Here is a 22070-nt window from a genome sequence, read left to right as displayed (position 1 = left end):
AGAGTCCATGACAGAATCTTCTTAGATGGGTGTAGCATTACGGCTCCAGTACAGATAGGTGAGTGCAGTGTGAATATATTTAAATACACAAAATAAAAGGACTGGAAGAGGGGACTTTTATTTAGAAAACAGAGATTTATCATATCATTTGAAGAAAAAAGGTTACATGACACACGGTTTATGCATTCTCAATCAATAGTCATTAGACAATATCCTTCTTTCAGGCCTTTTCCAAACTTGCTTAAAAAAAGAAATGACTAAAAGAATTACTACAGCACTTAAAAGGTTTCATCAAAACTCTTTTATGGATCAGCCCTGCTGATGGAGCCGTCCAGCTCCCCCTCAGGTCAGTGACTCAGGGCTCATTTCCAGCTCTCTGTGCAGGCCTGCGCAATGCGGACACTCAGTCTGGCAGCATGCCAACTCAGATCATTCAAACTGAATTTAGTGGAAAGTTAAGTTCTTTTTTTTGGTGAGTAATTAAGTTATTTTCTTTCTCTTTCAGGTTGTGAGATGGAAATGAACTGAGCTTGCCATTCATTGCTGTGTCTTTACAGCCCACAAACAAACAAGGCCATTGCATTACAAATGATTTGTTGTGGTCAGAGCAAGTTTATGGCTTCAAATCATGTTATTTTACTTTGTAATGATGATCTATTGACCAATACGCTGTCAGGCATCATCTCAGTGAAAATGAATATTTAGCTATTCTCTTTACTGTTGCATATTGCTTAAATGTCCAAAACATCAAAGAAGAGTGGTGAATTTTCCACATTGATGTCAGGTTTCTCTGACATGGTGAAACGCCTACCTTGTGTGTGAGGGAGTGTCTGTATGTGTGTGTGAGGTCAGTGATGTACCGGCTTCCCATGAGAACATTCATCTGGTTTCCCTTTAACTAATTGGGAGAGAGGGAGGAGGTCAGTGGGATGAGAGGAGGCAGCAGATACAGAGGAAGACAGACTGTGTGAGAGGAGGGACGAATGGGAGAGGCTTAATTGAATGAAAGCCTCTCTTGGTCTCAGAGGCTGTAAACAAGGAGGAAATTTAAAACAAAGACCATTCTTATTAAATCCCTCTGGAGGACTGGGTTACCTCTCTGTCTTGTCTTTTCAGAGCATCACCTGCTAATGACAACATCCTGTACCCCGCCTTCAGTTTAAATGAAGCTGAAGCCCTTTGACTGAAATCAATCTGTTACATCTAAGCTGATTAGCCGTGTTTGGATAGAGCAGCGTGCATGCAGACAGTATATTCAGGGCAGCCTCACAACCCACCCCACCACCTTCACTCCCCTATTCAACACAGCACACACAGCATATTCCTGATGAAGCATCCTGCTGTTTAAACTCTGGCTGATCTGTCTCTCTGCAAGTCCTAAATCAACCTTATGGGCCATTTTAGAAATTACTACCATTAAGAACTGCATACATACACTTTTCCCCCATTTGTACTCAGAAAAGCGGGTCATGCTCACATGCATCCATGGCTTCTTCTGCTGATGCCGACGCTTTAATATGAAATTATATAGATGCCATTATATCAATGGGAAGCTCCCTTGTTATTAAACTGTGATATCAAATATACATCTGAATAGTGTCTGAGTGCATTTCTGATATTGAATTAAACTTGTCAGCAAAGGCTATTTACTTATTTGTTCATTCTGATTTACAATATTAAAAGAAAAGTTAAATCTTGGGATATGGCCTATTCATTTCGTTACTGAAAGTTGAGGAGAAGACTGATAGTCTGGCTCTGTCGAAATGGAAAACAAATCCACCCACCAGCAACTCTAAAGCTCAGAAATTAACATGTATCTCTTTTGTTTAATTTTAGATGACATATCTTAATTAATGTGCTTTAGAGCTGCTGGCAGGCAGATTTTGTTAAACTTCCTGTCCGCTGTTTGCCTTCTTTTAATGATTATGTGGATGGTTTGTGTTTCAGCTGTTTTACAGTTGAAGGATATGGTTCAACATTTTGGGAAATATGCTTTTTTTCCCTCTCTTGACAAGTGTTGATGAGGGGTTGGCTACAATGCCTCTCTCATGACTTTACAGTAAATATGAAGCTACAGTGAGAAGACGGTTCGCCAAGCTTATTTACAGTACAGACATGAGAGTGGTACTGATCTCTCAATACATGAAAAAGGGTAATTTCCAAAATGTTTGAACTAATACTATTCTTTTACTTTTTTACTTTTGGGATCTGTATTCAGATATCCGGATAATCAATGATCCTATCTTGCGTTTGCATCCAGTATTTTTAATGCCTTCTCTTTATCCTCATTAAGATCCTCCAGAGAAAAAACCATGCACAAGCAATTTGAGATTGAGGCAGCCCTACACTCCTTTATTTTGTGACTTGTTGAGTCAGGGGAGATGTAATAAACTTTGTGAAATGCTGTCTGTGACATATTCTGAATTATTTGTCCTTTCTTAAATTCCACAAATGTAATACATTAAATGATTCCTCTATTTGTATAAAACATTGCTATTCTGTAACTAGATAAATTATATGCCTTCTTCACTGTACATCATTAATTTCCCACCCTAGTATTGCTTTCGGTTTTGTCATAGTTCTGTTGAATAATGTGTCTTTGGCGATGAAGCCCTACATGAACACAACATTTTTGTCGAAGACGAAATGGGTTATTTCACATTTTCTGTAGACCTATTTGTGTGTTTTTCTGTGCTCTTTCCACTGGTTTGGATGGCACGGCTCTGTTAGAAAAAGGTGAGGTCATGGCGTTGTTTGCTTGTGTTGCCAGGCCACTGTCAATCAAATCAAACCACACCCACACAGTCCTGATGAAGCAGATTAGAGTTTTGAGAGATAAGAATATTTATTTCTGAACTTTAATTTTAATTATTTTAAATATTGCATGTTGCAGAAAAGTATTTAAGATATGAAATCAAGTTTTCACAGACGTTAATCATAGTGGAAAGATAAATGATACACCTTGCCCCTCCTCTTTGAGATGTCAGCTGTGCTGGCAATCTGTCTTGCTTTGCACTGAAACACAATAAGGGAAGAATGCTACAATAAAAAATTCCTGATCGAGTTAGAGGAGATCATTTTCATGTAACACTTTTGTAATGATAATACCAAAGCTTAAGTAATAAAGGAAGGAGTGAAATCTGCCTCTTGTCAGCGTTTACTATGAGAAGCACTTGCATGATTAGATGTCTTGCGATCGATGCAACCGCTTCTCCCAATCATTAGGACTGCTCTTAACAGATTACAGCCCCCTCCCAAACACACACAGGCTTTTCTCCTCCTCTTCTTGCTCCTCCTTCTGTCTCACACACTCTCCCTTCCAGCAGATAGAACAGGCGATTTGCCTTTTTAGCCCTTCTTTTGCTTTCCCTTTTCAATTTCAACTTTTTTCAAGAGCATTTTCTTTCACCTTAAGCTACAGCTCAGAGTTTATCCGGTTTCACCTGAGCTCCACTTACGACCAGATGAGCAGACAGCGGAATGAAAAAGACTAAACTAAAATACAAGAGGTGGTGGTAAACCAACTGTAACTGATGAAGATGGACCTGCTCACAATCTTCTGTCACCTCCTGCTTATATGTTTTGATCCATCTGCAGCCACAAGCCTCATTACAGGTAAGCTGAACACCAAAAACACATCACAGCACAAAGACATGAACTCTTGATTCAATTGTGGATCTATCTTTGGTTTCCTTATGGTCTGCCATGCTGGATGTTTGGCTCTTGAAGCGGACATATTCGAAGCGAGAGGTAGGCAACACACTCATACATTTTTTTTATTATAAAAACCTTCTACAACTAACCCTATCCCTATAGCTGTGGGTACAGAATACCCATAATCCCTACTGTATTCTTGTATTCTGTGCTCTAATATAGATGCTTGTGATATATGTGGCTTGGATATCTGGCACGTGTAATCAGGTATATGTGTCCGTGTGTGTGTGTGTGTGTGTATGTGTGTGTGTGGATGCAGGTCAACGTGTGTGCAAGGCAGGAACGGGGAAACCGTGTTATAAGCTGGCCTATTTCTCTGAGCTCCGGCGGAGGCTGAACTTTGTGGAGGCAGAGCTCGCCTGCAGGCGGGACGGAGGGCAGCTGCTGAGCGTGGAGTCGGAGTCTGAGCAGAAGATCATAGAGCAACTCATCACAGAGCTCCGCCCAACCGATGGAGATTTCTGGATCGGCCTCCGCCGTAACCATGGAGACGAGAATAGCAGCTCAGACTGCTCCCCACAGTACTACTGGTTGGACGGCAGCAAGTCCTCATTTAGGTGGGTGGGAGTTATCTAGAATTCAAAAGTGATTAATAGCACAATTAATTAAAAAAAAAATGAAAAGCCTGTACCAATTTTAAAAGTTTAATTAATTAAATTAAGTAATTTTTCATATAATGAAATAATATAAGTACAAAACATAAAAATGTTATACAAGGATTCCTTGTTTTTAAATGAACTCTGACATCTCTGTACGGCAAATTCTTGTTACTTATCAGACAAATAAATGCCAATACAGATACATTTGCAGCAAGCTAATATTGGCTGATATGCCAGCCTGGCTGATTTATGGGACTACCTCTAATGTTGGGTCTAAACACAAGCATCTGCACAATAACTTTGGCATTTTTATTTTATTTTAATTAAACTAAATGTTTATATATGCATATTTGTTCAAAGATAATTCTGATAATACAGCTGACATTTAATGCCAGGTTTCAGTACTCAATAGCTTTCAGTATAGTCAGTACCAGTAAAGTTTTGAGGTTTAATAACCAGGCTTGGTCTAATCAGGACTAGACAAGACATTTTTATGTTTATTGAGTTACTGTGTTTGTTGAAGGAACTGGCACTGGGATGAGCCGTCATGCGGCTATGAGGTGTGTGTGGTGATGTATCACCAGCCGTCCGCTCCTCCTGGTCTAGGGGGGCTCTACATGTTCCAGTGGAACGACGACAATTGCGAAACCAAGAACAACTTCATCTGCAAGTACACTGCAGGTACCACTGACACAGTATTTCAATATTCTGTTACTTTGAATTTACTTGAACATTGTTGACCATGATTCATTCTCTCCACAGAGAAGCCGGTGGACCTTTCCCCTTCTCCCAACTCCACTCAAACAAGTACAAATGTGCTCAGTATGAAAAGAATATATTAAATAAGATAAATGTAATATGATTCAGCAGACATTTTGGATACTTTGAAAGTCATGGATGATTTTCATTACAGATGTCTTTACTTCACCTGTCGTACCATGGAATCCAAGTGACCACAACCATAACAGTACAGGTTGACTGACCCAGTATACACTCACAACACTGATGCTGTCATATCTGAATGCCAACATGACAGTCACTAAATCTGTATCTCTCTTTGTCTGTGTCTCTTTTTTAGCTTTGAACTTGGTTTACATCATTATTCCCACCATTCCTCTGATACTGCTGTTACTGACAGTGACTGGAGTCTGCTGCTTCAAACTGATTGTCAGACGGTGAGGATCCAAAACAAAGGCAAATACTAAATACTAAAGACAACTAAAGTTTTACTTCGCCTGAAGATTTCCAACAATCACAGTGACCTTTGATCATCTGTAACTAAAACATTAACATGGTCATCACAGCGCAGATTCTTCCAAATCTCCTCTAAGGGAAAGAGTTGAAAGCTCAAGATGGCATATTGACTATATCGAACTACCTGTATGTATGTATACGGTATATCCTTACTAAAATCATTAAAAACCCCACTTCACCCTTTCATAGGAATACCTATAAGTTACAGCCATCGAACACTGTCAATATCCAATATAGTTATATAGTAGTATAGTATAGTAGTAGTACAGTTGTCAAAATTAACATTTTTTTTTGCAGAAAAAATGCAAGATTACAAACAGTGTCCTTAAGTGGTAAACTTAAAGGATTGATTCAGTGTTTTTCTATATATACTTTTTTAAAATATTCTTAACAAATAGCATGAAAAGACCAAAACCAATGTTTTAGTCGGCCTCTCAATACTTCCTGACCTCCCTACCCAGTCTGTTGTACTCAGCTCCCAGCCCATTTTTTCCGAATGAAGACTAAAACAAAGTTTTCTTAAGACAGCTAGGCACTATAGTTTTTAACAAACGTTACCCAAACAAGAGAAAATACTACACTATTTGTAGTATTATATATATATAGACACTCATCGGTGGATTAATGCACGTTATTGAGTACAAGCAGGACGATTTACTAGGGACTTGTTTGAAAATAATCTACAGTGCCCTTGTTCAGCATAACGAAGGAATTGTCGCCCAGTGAATGTTGTGAGTCATTAATGTGTTTTTAATGGTGTCTGAATAACAGTGGAGGTCTTTGACACAGAGGAATGGAGGTTTTTGCTACTTCGGCAATTTGAGCTTCACCAATTTTATATTCACTTCCTCCACAACCTATAAACCACATTGTCTGGTTCATGTTTGTTTCTCCGTTAATGTTTGAGGTGTCTGGTTGTTTGTGCTTCTTTCTGTGTGAGACAGAAAGAGGAAAGAGCAGAAATCAGAATTATGCCAGACAGACCCGGGCCTCTGCCCAAGCACGACTCCGACTGACGTCTACAACGTCATCCGCTCCCAGAAGGACGATGACCTGGTTTCAGCTCGCCCGCACACCAAAAACACCTCCTTTTTATGCTCCTCCCCTGATACACCGACGGGTGACTACGACAACCTGGGCGGTCGGGACACTGAAAGCGGCTTTGTGACGCTTGCCAGCACAGAGAGCTGCTTCCTCAACTTTGACCTCAATGACCTCAGCCTTGGGCGTCGTGGCACCTTCTACGACACAAGCTTGGGTCGCTCTGGAAAAAGGGACTTGAATGATAGCAGTCTTGGTTGCACCGGGCACAGAGAGTTTTATGACAGAAGTCTGGGTCGACGCACAACTAAGAGTGAGCATTATGGCAGCAGTGTGTACGGGGACCATGGATTGTATGACGGCAGTATCAGAGGAGGGACTGACCTCTATGATCCCAAACTGAGGCTTGGAAGTCGCACAGTAAAGGCTGACCTCTATCAGACATACGTCACCAGCGGCAAGGAAGACACTTACCAAACCAGCCTCGGAACCTATGGAAACCGAAAATCCTACCAAGCAAATCTGGATTGCTACAGAAACGGCCTGACTCTTGATGGCAGAGGGAGATACTTCAATGAACAAGAATGGATCAACAGAGAAAACTACTGATTGTGTGCACAGTGTGTAATTGTGGACAGGGATGAGAAAACTGTGCACGTACGTGGTTGTAATTGTGTGTACCGGATATATTTCTGATGGCTTTTAGGGATTAAAGTCAGGTGAGGACATGCTCAAATTATATTTTGTCACTGGCCACACAATTGAACCTGCTGCCCAATGGTAGACTAGAGCCATGTGGCAATTAGTTTGTGGTAATCTAACACAAATTTGTTTAGGAATATGAACATTATATGAAAATCAGTTCACCCATAATATTTTCTGACTTCTAATCATGCAGATAGTTTTGTGTCCTTGAGATTTCTGCCTCGACCCCAGTTTAAGGAATAAATAACAACATATCTTTTCAGAAACAATGTTCAGAAACAATTCACAGATGTACAGCTTTCACTGTAACTACTTCCTGTAACTACTTTCTAAGAAAGATTCTACGGATTATCAGGGACAAATTTCCTGGACAGACACACTAATGCTGATTTTTTTTAATGAAAACTTTCAGTGCAGTCCTTTCACCTTTATTATGTTGGGGTGTCGGCAGAAATCACAAAGACAATTATCTCAAAACCTGGACGAATAAAATCAAAACTATCTGCATGGTTAGCTGCTGCAGCACTTTAGGCAAGTGAGGAAAAAAAGCTTTTTGTAATCTGAGTGAACCAACCCTTTACAGGAATATTGAGATTAGATATTAAAGGGGAAGTCCACCGATTTTACAAATCACAGTCCGCTTACAAGTCTTAGAGAGTGCTGCTGCGTATGTGAAAGTATAAACTTCTGTGGCTCCAGAGGGAGCTGCAAGAAATTTGATAAGTGATGTCACTAGCGTCAGTTGTGTTGAAAAGTGTGGAAATTAATGAAAACTGGAGTTAGACAGAAGTGAGCTTACGTCTATAGCTTGCCCCTCATCTCTACTTGAGGCTAGTGGCTCGAGGCTACATTAGCAAAGACAAGCATAACACACCCAAAGCCAGATGACTTTGTCAAGTAATCACATGGAGCGTCTGAGTGATTATGAGTGACGTTTACAGTGTGTGTGTCCACATGCCTGTGTAGCAGCTTGTTTGCATGTCCTTGTCATGCTGCCCTTGATACCTATTGAGGTCTTGGATCCTTATGTTTGCTGTGTCTGAAAATATTGTTATAATCATACCCAGGTTGGTTGATATAAACAGGCTACCTCAAACAGATTTGAAGACACAATTAACCAATACTGCTTGAGGCAGCCGAGGCTGGACAATTTTTATGTACTGCAAATGTGTTTTGACATAAACTTGCCTTAAATTCTAAGATGTCTAGAACCTGAATTGATTTTCATTGACTGATTGTTCCCTTATTTATTAATGGCCTTTCGTCTCCTATTGTGTAAATCAAAGTCAGTTAAAAACAATGCTAACAAGTGGAAAAGTGGCTCATACATTACATTCAGCTTGAGTGCCTGCAGCCTGACCACAGCAATGGCATGATATTGAAGAGAATGATAAAATATAGCATCTTTATTATTTATTCAGAATGTATAATGCCTTGACATCTCTCCTGTAAGCGAGAGTGGTTTGTATGTTTGTTACATAAGAAATCTTGGAATCTGTCTGAGTGTAGGTTGCATTGATTTTAATGTCCCAATAAAAACAGAAGGGTTGTATTCGTAGTCAATCATGTTTTTATTAACATTCCAAGTTAAATTAATAACACAACCTCGCTTTCGTTCATCTCCATCACTCACACCCGACAGAGCACACAATGAGATACTGTTCAAGTGCGGATAAGCAAACACTACAAGACTTCTTTTGATTAATTATTCACAAATAAATCTTCTATTCAGGCCACATTTTCAGGTGAAGTATGAAAAAGAAAACACTTATATTTGTGTGTGACGGCATGTCCTGGGTTAAATACATGTGAAATCTTGTAGTGTGCATCCACTGTAAGACATTCGTTTACACACACACACACACACACACACACACACACACACACACACACACACACACACACACACACACACACACACACACACACACACACAAGTTGAGATAAAATGTTGACATACAGGTCCAGCTGATACCTGCCAAGCACGCCTGCATACATACAATACATACATCTCTTCACACAAGCCCAAAAGCAGACATAATGTCCTTAAAGGGTCTGATATCTTGTTTCATGAGACAAATACTTCAAAACACATGCATGCACACGTGTCCAACAATCACACACACACACACACACACACACACACACACACACACACACACACACACACACACACACACAAAAATACCAGCTGTTTGGAGGGGAAGTGATTGATTTCTGTTGTTAATATTTTGTATTTAGGGCCAGGTTGAGGTTCAAAGGTCAGCCGTGGGTCCGCTTACGAGGCTGCTTTTGCCGCCGTGGTTTCAAGATGACATAGCGTCTGTAGGTGGTGTGATGGTCTGATATAAACGGGATGTAGAATGCTCTGAAGAGAGAAGATGACCTAAAAGAGAAATTTGTTTTTTAAGTCTCTTTTAAGCGTTTGTAAAATAGATGCTGTTATTATTTACATATCCATTTTTTTCAAGTAATTTGCTTTACACTGAAGTTCTACCACAAGACTATCAAGAGGATCCTTCTTATTTGTTCCTGTCTGTATTTTTAGCTAAGAGCTACCACTGAGGGTGAAGCAACGGAGTTGTGATCTGCAACTAAACCGCTAGATGCCACTAAATCCTACACACTGGGATTACATTTTTAAAAGATTTGAGAGCCATGATTTTGTTTCTTTTTAAATGTAAATTATACATTTGGGAAAATACCTTGATGTTTGAAGGAAAGGCTTATAGGCAATGGTGTTCCACTCCTCTTTGTTGGCTGAATAACGTGGCTCAAGTGGCGTCTCTTCATCTGTGTCCAGGTCTACTAAGTAGTGGCACTGCCGTATATCCGTCTGCTCAGAGGAGAAGATTCACAATTAAAATGCAACAACTAGTAACTACAACCAACGTCCATGTGTCTGAGTGTGACTCACATATCTGGTGGGCTCCTCCAGGTTCTGGTCATTCATATGAGCTGGGATGATTTGTGTGGCCAGTGGACCAGAGGCGTATGGCTGAGGCAGCTGCCCTTTAAACTCAGACTGAATGAAGTGCAGTTGCCAGCTGGAGATCAGAAAGAAGAACTGACTTAGTCCCATTCACACACTGAAATAACAAAAAACACTTTCCATTCATTAATAGACATCGAAGACCTGTGTAGGAATCCTTGATACTGACTTGTGCGGTAGAAGGAAGCTGCTTGGGAAGCGGTACCACTCTTTGCCCACACACACAGTAACAGGTCTGCCTTCAGGGACTGAGTGAAGAGTCGGATCCTTGGCGATGCGGTGGAACTCTGGGTACAGGTCCAGAGGGGCATGGTAGCCTGTAGAGAGACAACCAAAGCAACAGTTTAATATGACTCAAATTAGTTTTTCATTCTCTGACACTGGGGTTTAGGAGAATAGTATCTGTGTGTACACGCACCTCTGAAAAGGGCGACAGAGCGAGACAGTGACAGCACTGTGAAGACCACGACTGCGCTTAGAGCCAACCAGTTGGAGGAGACTGTGTAGTGTTCCAGTCGGTACCGCTGGAACAGGAAGTGGTAGCATTTCTGTAGGAAATAAAAGTAATCTGTGAAAACTCCTCTTACATGCACATTCATTGGGCCTTAGACAACTAATAATATTAATACCTGGTAAAAATAGTCCCGTGCAGATAGGGCTCAACAAGGACAACTGTTTTGGTATTAAAGCCAAACTGGCAAAACACACCTGTAGAGAGGAAAGGGCTACTGCCCCGCTGAGGCAGATAAGAGGGTAGATGGGAAAGAGAAAACGCTCTTCTTTATGAGGTCTGGTGAAGAAAACCAACATCCACAGGTACATGGGAGACAAAGTCAGCCAGTATGGACGGCCCAGGTTCTGCACTGCAGAAAACACACGCGTGCACACATGAAATCGCAAGAAGAGCTGCTTTGGCAATTAACACAACAACAATTTTAACATGTGTTAGATTAACGTCTTGTGTTTGCTACAACTTTATGTCACATATATACCAAAAATGAGGAGGACTCAGATACAGGATATAAATAGTGACTTGATAACATCATATCAGCATTCAATCAGTTTCCCAAAAAAACTTGTTGCAACTGCGCTAATGAATGTAAACAGGAGAGCACCAAGACAATGGGCTGAAAGGACCTGAGTGCGTCATCGCCACACTACTTATTATTATGACACATACTGTTCTGGTAAAGCAGACGTCTAACACCCTTTCCACTGCCCAAAAAAGTGCAAGCAATGACAACATTTTCTTAGTACTGGTGTATGAAACGCCCTCAGTCCTCACCATTGAACTTGTGTAACAGTGTCTCCATGAGAGCAGTGAGTGGAAGAGAAAACAGTGCCAGAACAAACACCAGGTTGAAGTTCAGGGTCCCATTGGCAAAATAGAAATGCCACGGCTCTGTACCTGAAAATCAAACAAAACAGGCAAAATATTCTAGCTCATGACTATCACAATAACAACAACAACAGCCTGAGATACTTAAAAGGGAAAATCCACAGAGGTGATAGAGAATTTGTTATTACAGATAAAACACTGAATAATGATGGAGACTCATGGTTTTATAAATTTTGTTACTGTCTTTGGATTAAAACTTGAAGAAGGTAATACCACCTATTGGCAGACTTTCAAAGGGCTTCATGTGATTAGTGTTAATGTTGGTATGCCCTCTGGAGTCCAATAAAAACAGTGCAGCTTTAAATTGTTCATGTTTTCTTTTAAAATCCATTTGCTCCATCAGCCAGACAATCGCTATAATAAATACCTCAAACATACATAATCGCTTCCAGCATTGTACAACTTTACTGTCTTTAGAGATTTAGAGATAATTAAAAAATCTGCTAATGGTGTTTTTAAATGTAGCGTGCAGCATGTCAAACATTTCTTGGTGTGACATGAGATTGTTAATCATGGCTCACATTCTGTATCGCACACAGCACACATAAAATCACTATCGCTAGCTAAACAATTCAGTTTCGGTTTACTCTTTGTGGTGCAGTTGCTGTAATGAACCAGGCAGCCTAACAAAGAGAGGGGTCTGTGATGCTGAGTTAAATACTATAAAAATGTCATTGTCAGTCCAAAAGAGTTCTATGTTAAAAAATAACACACTGAGGGAGCAAGTGCTACTGGAAATTTTTACGACTGATCTTGATATAAAATGATGTATTAAGGATGTGTGCTGTTTTATTGTATATTACCATAAAGATCTGGACCATGTGGTGTGAAGACATTATAAAGTAGAATATTGAGTGGAGCAATGACCAATTTGCCATAAAAGAAAGAGTCCACTGCCACTAGGGGTACCTGAGAAAGACACAAAGGATACACTGTAACTCATCTAAATACACCATTGTCATGTCATATGTAGATTTAAAGCCTTATTTGTTTTACATGGATATTTAAAAAATATTCTCACCAGAAGCAGAAGCAGAGCAACAGCAGACCAGGTGATAAAACTTTTCCACTGCCTCTTTAAGATCAGCAGGTCGAAGGCAATCGGGAGCCTGCAGAGAAAACAAAGCTGTATTAAAAGCAATTTATTTTGATATGTCTGTCTGGAAAACGTATTGCAGACAAGTAGGTATTTTAGTTTTACGACCCTACCCAATCAGAACAGAGAACGGCCATCCAACGATGGCACCGGCAGCCACACCCGTAATGGCTAACGGGGTTGAGTCCTGAAACCATCCTGTCATGGCAACCAGCGTTGTGTACATGCAGAAAGAGGAAGGCAGGAAGGCTGAGGAGAATGAACAACAAGAGGAGAACAGATCAGCAAAAGTCAACCTGTGATAGACACATGTCACAGTCTCAGTATGTTACCTATGCAAAGCCTTATTCATCTGACAGGAACAGGGGAATAAAGTGAACATGCATACCAGAAATATATCACAAATATAAAATGTTCCTTCTAAAATATATACTGCGCACTGTCCAAAAGGCAGTTCTGCTCCATATTTTTGTTATTCGAGACGATGCAATTAGAAAGGCAGTCAATATATATGTATTGTATTTGAGTGAAAGTAAATAGATTGACAGAACTGGTAAGAAATGACAACAGAGAATGAAACGAATAACAAATGAATAAATCTGACCAACCTGCAGACGAGCAGAACATTCCTGTGCTCAGGACGAGGAATGCCAACATCAGACGGCCCACATGCAAACCAAACTTCTTACAAACTGCCCTGCGTCACACACACAAACAAACCATCTTCCACATCATATGCATATAGATATCTATATAATGAGCACAAAATCTGGAAGCCAAAGCACTTAGGACGCCCAATTGCATTTCAGAAGAGTGTAAACTCACTTGTAGAAATAGAGTTCGCAGACACAGCAGGAGAATGCTAAAACACATCGTACAAAGTAGAACACCAACACCTGCAACACAATCATAAAACAAGCCTGAAACTTCTGAAGATATTCCAATATAATGATACACGTATGTGTGTGTGTTTGCATGTGGTTTTGCGTAGATGTAAGAACACCTAACTAATCCCTTTTTCCAGATCTTTACTGACAAGTACATATTTTGACATACTACAACGGGATATTGTTGTCCTGCATTTTAGGTAAGCACAGTCTTCTCATAACAGAATAAACTCAAAGAGCTGCTGATTACACCATATGGCAACTGAAGTCACTTGAACACATCAGCAAGAAAAACAAATGTTGAAAAGACAGCAAGTTTGGTATAGTTACCTTGTTTGTCTGTAGAACATGGGCATGCAAACACGCAGGAAGAGCATGTAGCCATAAGTAAGCGTACGACCTGATGGCATACAGTGGAGAGTATTCCCATGTTTGCATCCCTGTGCCGTACAGCAGGTAGTGCATCTTCACAACAATTACAGACATGGACAGTTAAAAGAGGAGACGAGAGAGATTATTCTCATTAAAATATTAGAAAATACCTGGAAGGGTGACAAATAACAGAATATTGCACTCTAGGATTTCTGATAGTAGTGGGTTGTACTCACGGGCTCCCAGTAGTTGAAGGTTTCATCGCAGTCTGAGATGTTGCTGAGCAAAGCTGCACAGAAACGTGCAGAGAGCAGGCATTTAAATGCAGTTGAACCTTCTGGAGCCCACACCTGCCCTCCACGACTTATTGACCTATTTTTAAAAAGAAATTACACAGATGCACATTGGGTAAATATCCTACAATAACAGGCATTATTATCAAGCTCCATTTCAGCATCAAAATGTGTAAAACAACATCAAAACGCTGGGCTCTTACCTTATACCTCAATGTACTTATATAGTACATCATGTCTGCTTTGTGCATATTTAATAGGAAATTACCTTGATCTTACTCTAATTAGCCATATGAAACTGACAATGCAGACTAATCAATGTATACTGGCCTTTTTAATTGTCTATATGTTTGAACATATGCAGGCTTAGCTTGTTGGTTCCAGTGCACCTGCTTTTAATAAAACACCAATTAGGAACCCAATTATGGTCATTATTTCAGAGCTAATTAATATGCCATTAAATACAAACAAAGTAAATGTCAGCTCACAGCAGAGGAAAGACTGAAAGACTGTCCCACAGAGAACACGAGTGAACTACGCATGAGCACTATCACTTACTGTATCAAAGTGCCTATTAAAACAAATCATTAGTTTCACAGCTGCACATTTGTGCTCCACTACTCTTCCAGCTCCAGTATTTGCAGTTAGAGGTCTTTTTGTTTTCAGCTCGTAGCTCTGCCCTGTTTTAAGTTGTACTCGAATGTTTAATTTAAACACGATTATGCCTAATGTGACTATCACTGTTACTATCATTAGTAGTAGTAGCATCATTTTACTTTGATTTTACAGAATTAGTTTGTTTAGGGTTTTTGTTTGTGTTTCTTTTCCAAATCCCTTTGTGTATTCTGCATTAAAGTGCTCTACAATAAATTATTATTATACAGATATGTAGACAGTGCTGGCATCAAGACAAACTGGAGTTAGACCAAGGTCATGCCATTTCCAATTATATCGACATTATTCTCTCCAGTGTGTACAAAATATATTCTATGGTTTGCCTTAAAATTGTGATGTATGTGTATTTTACATACATTTATATATTTTGATCTAGAATCTTCACTTTTTTTCTAATTATTAGTTTTTTGGCATGGAGCATACCACATTGTAATTCACTGTCTTTGACAAATAAACCCTTGAATCCTAAATCAATAGCTACATCAGTTTCTAGTCGTTTACAGTGAGCAAAAAATATTTAATAAAATAATATATATGTTTTGTTTTTTTTTAAATGCTAAAAGAGGATTACTTAAAAGGAAATTAAGTAATAATAAGTACTCTTGGGCAATCTGGTGAGATGTTGATACTTATCTGTTAGATCATAAGGACATCTTTTGTTAATGTCTGATAAATTCAATCAGTCTTTTTGTATTTGTCTATAGAGAATTGTTATTGTTTTATCTACAGTATATGTGCGTTGTGAAGAGTAATGTGAGTATAGTATTGTCACCATGTAAACTGTGTGGACCCCAGGAAGAATAGGGACTATTATACAGAAGCTAATGGGGATCTCAACAAACAAACAAACAAACAAACAAACAGTATCAGTAAACTGTCTGGCAGTGTTTCCTCTGGTTCACACACCCATCATCAGATTAGTTGGATTAGCCGTGTCAGCTGCAGCTCAGCATTGATCCTCACGTTACGTTTTGTTATGACACGTCACCTTACAAAGTGTCAACAACAATAGTTTCAGATCAACTTCAGCGACAACAACAACACCCCTCACTAATTAATTAACAATAAACCCTAATGTCCGTGCTGAGCCTGTGCTGACCCACTTTCTGACCGGTCCTCTGTGATCGGAAACATGGCAGTGTGACAGTTTTAGGAGAATGAATGAAGCTGAGCAGGTAACTAGGTTACGTTGTTTAAAAACGATGCAACTAGTTATAGTTACTGGGGCGGAAACACAACTTAACCGCCATCATCGTTCAACCTGCTGCAAACGTAGCCCTGTGTGCTTTTTTTGTGGACGTTATCAATTGTTGTTATCGTGTTGTTGTGATCGAAACTTGCTTATCGTAATCAAAGTAGCTAGCTAGCTAGCCTCCCCCCCCGGTCCTGCTCAAGCTGTCAGTCAGACCGGGGATGGAGCTCACACAGCCGGCGACTCTAACGCCTCTTCTCCCGACTCATACTCACTCTTGTCGAGTCTCTGTGGTTTTACTCTCATCGCCGCCTTTCTCCTCTTTCGGTGGCCGAGCCTCGGCGGGGACGTTCACGTTGTTTGCATCTTGTCTGCTGCCTCGCCTGGTTCGCTGCCGAAGCGCCTTGGCCGCCATGTTTTCCGATACTGGTTCCCGAGTCGGACTTCGTTCATCCGGTTATTGACAGCTCTCATCATACAGTGTGTCAGAGCGGGGATTAATGTGGTCTGAAAGAGGTCTCATGGTGTTATTATTCACTATATATTATTTTACATATCGAGCTTATTTTTAGGACAATAAAACTGCCAAAGCTTGATTGTCTGTTTAATTAGGTTATTTAATTTAAATGTAATTATTTAGGTGCAATACCCGGGTCAAGGTGCAATACACTTGATTATTGTGTCTTACTTGTAAGTATTCAATCATTATTTGTAATCATCTATAACTTCTGCAACACCAGGCTCTTTACTTATATGTATATACCTATACATACATTTCTATTCTATATATTGTGTTAGATATTGTAATATAAGTATTATTTCTATTCTTTAACGTTGTGTGAGTACAACAACTGTAACAAACAAATCCCCCCCCAGGGATCAATAAAGTATTTCTGAGTCTGATGAATAAAACCTCTCAAGTGACCCCATAATAATTTGATTTAGATGAATCAAAATACACTTTAGATGAACCAGGAACAATGCACAGGGACAGTGTATTAGTGTTCAGTTGGTTTACAATTAATCATTTCCACTGAGTCTTGAGTCTTTTAGTGTAGAGCAGGTCAGCTGAACATGTAAAACTTAGGCCAGCCAGCCAGCCATACTGCATGATGAAGAATAAAGTTTACAGTAATAAATTAATAATTAATTATTGCAAAAGTGGCGCAGTTCTCTCAAAATAACCAGGGAAGGCAATCAACCTTTGCTCGTAGACCCAAAACAAGTATTTTTCCTATAATCAAACATTTTCTGAAGTACTGTGCAATTTTGAGGTGCTTGTATTTTAGTTAACTATATCCTGTTTATGCGACTTTATATTTCTAATCCATTACATTTCAGATGGAAATATTGTGTATTAGCTTCACTACATAGGTTTCTGCTGATTACCTACTGGGGTTAGATCTGTATGTAAATATGGGTCCAAGTATAATTTTGAATGTAGGAATATGTATCAATATTTTGATTTTGATTTGAGCTAATAATACTTTTACCTAAGTAAAGGATCAAAGTAGTTCTTCCACCACTGCTGAGAAATAAACTGGATTTGCTTGTCACAGATGCAATTGTGACAAATTGATTTCAGGGTTTTATTGCATAATACTTGCATAATGCTTTTATACTTTGTCACAGCATGTACTATATAGTACATACTTTATGTGAGTTTTTCATTATTTTACAATGATTCTCAATAGACCACAAACGTATGTTAAATAACAGGTTTATTGTATATGACGATTAAAACACAGGTACACAGAAGTCCAATCACATTTTAAATACATACAGCAAGCAATGCCTCAACTTTTGTAAACACTGTTCAACTACAGTTTTGCCTATTATACTCTTATAATTTGCTTAGCAGTTACAAACACATTCGTAATCTCAATGCTTCTGAAAAATAAAAGGTTAAATCCTCCAAGAGATTCAGATGTAGCTACCTGATGGTCACTTGCAACCGAGAGGAAAGCAAGGACTCCAGCTTTTGATGAAACTGGAGGGCTTGTGTGTGTGACAAAGCATGTGTGTGTGAGTGGTAGGTGAGTCTGTAGCAGTAACTGGTCTGGCTCAGGTCAGGGTGTGAGAACCTGTCAATGAGCTTAACTTGCTCTACGGTCCCGTGACTGGCCTCGCGGACCACAGCGTGGAACTTCCTCTCCTCCCACGTCGGCCCTGTCCAGAAGCTGATGTCAAAACTGATGTGCTCGGGAAACAGGGAGAATGGGTGGAAAGGTTTCCCAGGTGACGGGCGGAGTGCAAACTGCTTTAAAAAGCGTGGGTCGTGTGACCAAAGCAGCCGCCAGTCGGGGAGCGAGAACAGGAGCACGGCCAGGAGGTCCAAATTTAGTGACACAGTGACGCTGACTTCGCTAATGTTGTCGCTTTCATTGCTTACAGACACTCTACCGATCAAACCCATTGGCTGTGCTATCAGACGCAGACCTCCCTGTTCTGTGACCAGGGAGACCCCATAGGGAGCGAGCAGTGTCTGCAGCCTTTGTCCGAGCAATCTGATTGGCTCACATTCTGCAGGGAAAACACCTCTGAGGAGAAGTTCATGATAGGCAGGCAGAGCCCAGAGGTTGATAGACATGTTCCTGAACACCACACCACTAATGCCAAATAACAAGCTGGTAACACCATTACAGCCCCCAGAGGGCCCCTCCTTCCTATGTCCATCCACTTCAGCACTTTTATTATTCCCCTCATTCTCGCCATTACTCCCCGCGTTGTTAATCAACTCGTCTGTTTTAGTTACAAGCTCTTCCATCTGAGGGAGCAGTGATGGACGCAGCACATAAAGACAATTTTCCCCTTCAGGATCAACATCAAGAGAACATGCAGACCTTAAGCTCTCAGCTCCTTTGCTCCTAACTCTGTCCACTTTATCTGAGGTTACACATGCTGCTGACAGAGTGTCTCGTGCGTCTGTGCGTCCCCGACTGTCCGAGAACGTTAACTGATCTTTTTCTTTGTCTGTAGAGGTATGGGCGTCACAGTTGAGGTCTTTCTGAAGCAGGTGGATCCAGTAGCAGTGCGTAATGTCCACATCAATGCAACATGCCTGCAGCTGTTTGGCCGTGAGGAGCAAGGGAATCGTCTCTGTCGTCATGGAGATCAACCACTTCTTCGCTAGTCCTTCGAGAAGAAAATCTTGCACCAGCCTGACAGGATGGACAGAACCTGTGCAGAGAAATCCCCTGATGAAAGAGAAGAGACAGTAAGCACGTGGTTATGTAACTTTCTTTTTTTTGCGTTGGTGGCTTGTTACTCGAACAGCATGAGAGTCTCTGTGTTTCTGTACCTGAATATGTAATCACTGAGCTCAGCTGGTATGTTGTAATGGACTTTCTCCCCTTCAACCACCTCCTCTACTTTAAGTATCTGAGCAGAGGTGTAGGGGAGGCAGCGAGTGAACACATGGAGCAATGCTTTCTCCACATGAAAGCCCTTATCCTGGCTCCTGTACAACAGCAAACACCATCATTAGACAGCATCAATACACAAACACTAACACACTATTTATCCACTGTAACACTCACCTTTAGTCCTTACCTGTATCCAGTGCACTTGTAGCTCTGGTATTTCTCTCTTTCAAAAGGACGGACGTCAGTAAGGACAAGGTTTGCCTCTGCTGCCATGGCAGCCACCTGCCAGCTGTTGTGCCACTCTCGCTTCGGGTTGTCCGCTGGTGTCCCGCCCTGTCCATTGCACAAGGAAACATGAACCTCCCCATCTTCAGCCAACACCTGAACACAACTGGAGGCACAGAAAAAAACAAGTTGTCAGTATATTGTCATGGAATAGAGTTTGGAAACTGCTGCTGGCCCAGCTTAGACTAAAGGCTAAAGGCTGCTCCATCATCATCCTGGATCAAGCACTATATGTATATAAATAACTGTATATATTGGTTTATTTTATCTTATTCATTTTCTTTTTCTATGTGTAGCACGAAGGAAGTGCAAACTTTGATTTCATTACCCAACCTTGTGTTGTATAATAATAAATCAGTTCATTGATTAATAGATTTGTTGTATGTACACAATTAGAGCTGAGTATCATCTGCCCTATTACTTATCAGAGCTTCAGTACTGATAATTATTGTTTTTACCATACCTTACTGTAAGAAATATTAATTTCTTTTGTAAAACTTTTCTGTTTTCATTTAAAATATATATATATATATATATATATATATATATATTTCTAAAGAAGCCTGAGTTCTCAAATGTCAGATGAAGATGAACACAAATCTAAAATAGACAAACCCTAACTTAAATTGAACTCATCAAAGAATAAGCATTCAACGTCAGCTTTTAGTATACAATAGTCATCAATACTCAGTGCTACAGACAAATTTTGGTCAGTACAAGAAACAAAATTCAGGAATGATACCTAGTCCTACTCATGATTTGTAGTAAATGGGCTAAACATTGCAAAATCAGTGATATGAAAAGTCATAAATAAGTGTAAAGTAACAATACCCCTGCATTAAGCATTCCATGTATCACTGTTATATTTTTATTCTGTGTATGTGAGCATGTTTGTATATATTCTTGTTCATTTATTTATTCTTTAGTCTGTGGTTGTGGACGTATTTATTAACATTTCCACTTTTGCTCAACTTGATATTGTCATTTGTGGTTGAAATACTCACAAATGTTTGTTCTATTGTGAAAACAATAATCTAATAATCATATAAAGAAAAGTAACAATACACACAAATGAAATAAATATATAATTTTTCGACTAAAGAGGAGGAAGATGCTGCTGAAAGCTCTGAATAAAGCTAGTAAGTTAACCCTGTATTGAGATTTTCTTATGTCTTATGTCAAATCTACATTATTTCAAGGTTGAAATTAAACAAATAATCTTATAATTCACCATATAGACGTTAATGTTAGAGACTGCTGTGAATGGACTGACTCCCATGCATCCCGTATAATGCAGTCATACCTGAGGAAGAAGTTCTTGAGAAGTTCCCTGTTCTTTTTAACCCCACTCTTTCTCCCGCAGTGAGGGAAGTTAAACACCACACGGTCAAACACACGGCCCTGGAGGGAGGCACATTCCCCGAGCTTCCTGCAGTCCAGCCCGAAAACCACCGTCCCACCTGATTTTAAACACACAAGAGGAAGTACACAAAGTGTGCACCAACAAAACAACCAAGCACAAAACGCGACAGCACTCACTCACTCACTCACTCACTCACTCACACACACTCGTACCTGAGTCCTTGATGATCTGGATGTTACTGGCTGCACCTTCATGCCGCAGTGCCTCCTCTTGACGCTGCAGGCAAGTGGCTGTTACGCTGGTCTCCGTTTCAGAGTATAACCGACTCATGGAGGCAGAATATGAGAAGTTCCCTTCTCCCACCAACAATATGGACCGTGAAGGAGACATGTCCAGTCTGACTGAAAACGAGGGACACACACACACACACACACACACACACAAAAACAAAAAACCCTAGTTTCCTGAGAGGTTGAATCAAAATCTATCTTTTTATATCTCTGAAGGCGAGAGGCAGCGACGGTCTTCTTCGCGGTCTAATATGATCGTAGTGATTTCATATTTTACCGACTAACGTCCGTATCTTGTATCTACGACTGGCTCGTCTGAATAACTCATATTATATTGACTTTAATGTGTAATACGAGCTGTTGACCTTCCCCCTGCTCCCCGGCGCTGCGGCACATGAAAACCGAACAATATTCTCTCACCTGTGGCAGCTTGCGTTTGACGCCGTGTCGCCGATACAGTAGTCCGACAAGAAACAAAACCCTAATGCACGTTACGCCGTTTACGTACGCACTCAACGCCTAACGTATTTTACTTTAAAGTTTGATAG

The 22070-nt window shown here is 40.1% G+C and overlaps 3 protein-coding genes across 3 annotated transcripts; 1 reads left to right on the top strand and 2 right to left on the bottom strand.

Moving 5' to 3' along the window:
- The first annotated feature begins 3286 nt into the window (after positions 1-3286).
- On the top strand, positions 3287-8865 carry layna (layilin a). Its single transcript, XM_051401212.1, has 8 exons — positions 3287-3615; positions 3730-3750; positions 3974-4271; positions 4837-4994; positions 5076-5120; positions 5227-5286; positions 5392-5488; positions 6512-8865. The coding sequence occupies exons 1-8, from the start codon at positions 3534-3536 to the stop codon at positions 7215-7217; spliced, it is 1467 nt and encodes a 488-aa protein (XP_051257172.1). The 5' UTR covers positions 3287-3533; the 3' UTR covers positions 7218-8865.
- On the bottom strand, positions 8861-16656 carry alg9 (ALG9 alpha-1,2-mannosyltransferase). The gene is made up of 15 exons (XM_051401211.1): positions 16495-16656; positions 14296-14431; positions 14018-14152; positions 13626-13696; positions 13409-13497; positions 12914-13049; positions 12726-12813; positions 12508-12613; positions 11591-11713; positions 11014-11168; positions 10724-10853; positions 10475-10622; positions 10231-10360; positions 10019-10149; positions 8861-9699 (listed from the first exon to the last, which is right to left on the bottom strand). Exons 1-15 carry the CDS (start codon positions 16632-16634, stop codon positions 9576-9578), a joined length of 1842 nt encoding a protein of 613 aa, XP_051257171.1. The 5' UTR covers positions 16635-16656; the 3' UTR covers positions 8861-9575.
- Positions 16657-17923: 1267 nt separating this feature from the next.
- Positions 17924-21973, bottom strand: fdxacb1 (ferredoxin-fold anticodon binding domain containing 1). The gene is made up of 5 exons (XM_051401210.1): positions 21445-21973; positions 21173-21329; positions 19772-19975; positions 19521-19679; positions 17924-19416 (listed from the first exon to the last, which is right to left on the bottom strand). Exons 1-5 carry the CDS (start codon positions 21620-21622, stop codon positions 18153-18155), a joined length of 1962 nt encoding a protein of 653 aa, XP_051257170.1. The 5' UTR covers positions 21623-21973; the 3' UTR covers positions 17924-18152.
- Between the last annotated feature and the right edge of the window lie 97 nt (positions 21974-22070).

This window comes from Dicentrarchus labrax, unplaced genomic scaffold (genome assembly GCF_905237075.1).
Source record: "Dicentrarchus labrax unplaced genomic scaffold, dlabrax2021, whole genome shotgun sequence".
Lineage (NCBI taxonomy): Eukaryota > Metazoa > Chordata > Actinopteri > Moronidae > Dicentrarchus > Dicentrarchus labrax.
The sequence above is the reverse complement of the archived record's forward strand: the minus strand, read 5'-3'. Positions and strand labels throughout refer to the sequence as shown.

Coding starts and splice junctions, on each gene's coding strand:
- layna (XM_051401212.1), top strand. CDS start 3,534: ATGAAGATGGACCTGCTCACAATCTTCTGTCACCTCCTGCTTATATGT. Junction 4,272..4,836: donor GGCAGCAAGTCCTCATTTAG/GTGGGTGGGAGT, acceptor TGTTTGTTGAAG/GAACTGGCACTGGGATGAGC. Junction 5,287..5,391: donor CCACAACCATAACAGTACAG/GTTGACTGACCC, acceptor TCTCTTTTTTAG/CTTTGAACTTGGTTTACATC.
- alg9 (XM_051401211.1), bottom strand. CDS start 16,634: ATGGCGGCCAAGGCGCTTCGGCAGCGAACCAGGCGAGGCAGCAGACAA. Junction 13,050..13,408: donor AATGTTCTGCTCGTCTGCAG/GTTGGTCAGATT, acceptor CATTCTCCTCAG/CCTTCCTGCCTTCCTCTTTC. Junction 9,700..10,018: donor CCTTTCCTTCAAACATCAAG/GTATTTTCCCAA, acceptor TTTCTCTTTTAG/GTCATCTTCTCTCTTCAGAG.
- fdxacb1 (XM_051401210.1), bottom strand. CDS start 21,622: ATGTCTCCTTCACGGTCCATATTGTTGGTGGGAGAAGGGAACTTCTCA. Junction 19,976..21,172: donor CTCAAGAACTTCTTCCTCAG/GTATGACTGCAT, acceptor CTGTGCCTCCAG/TTGTGTTCAGGTGTTGGCTG. Junction 19,417..19,520: donor CTCAGTGATTACATATTCAG/GTACAGAAACAC, acceptor CTCTTTCATCAG/GGGATTTCTCTGCACAGGTT.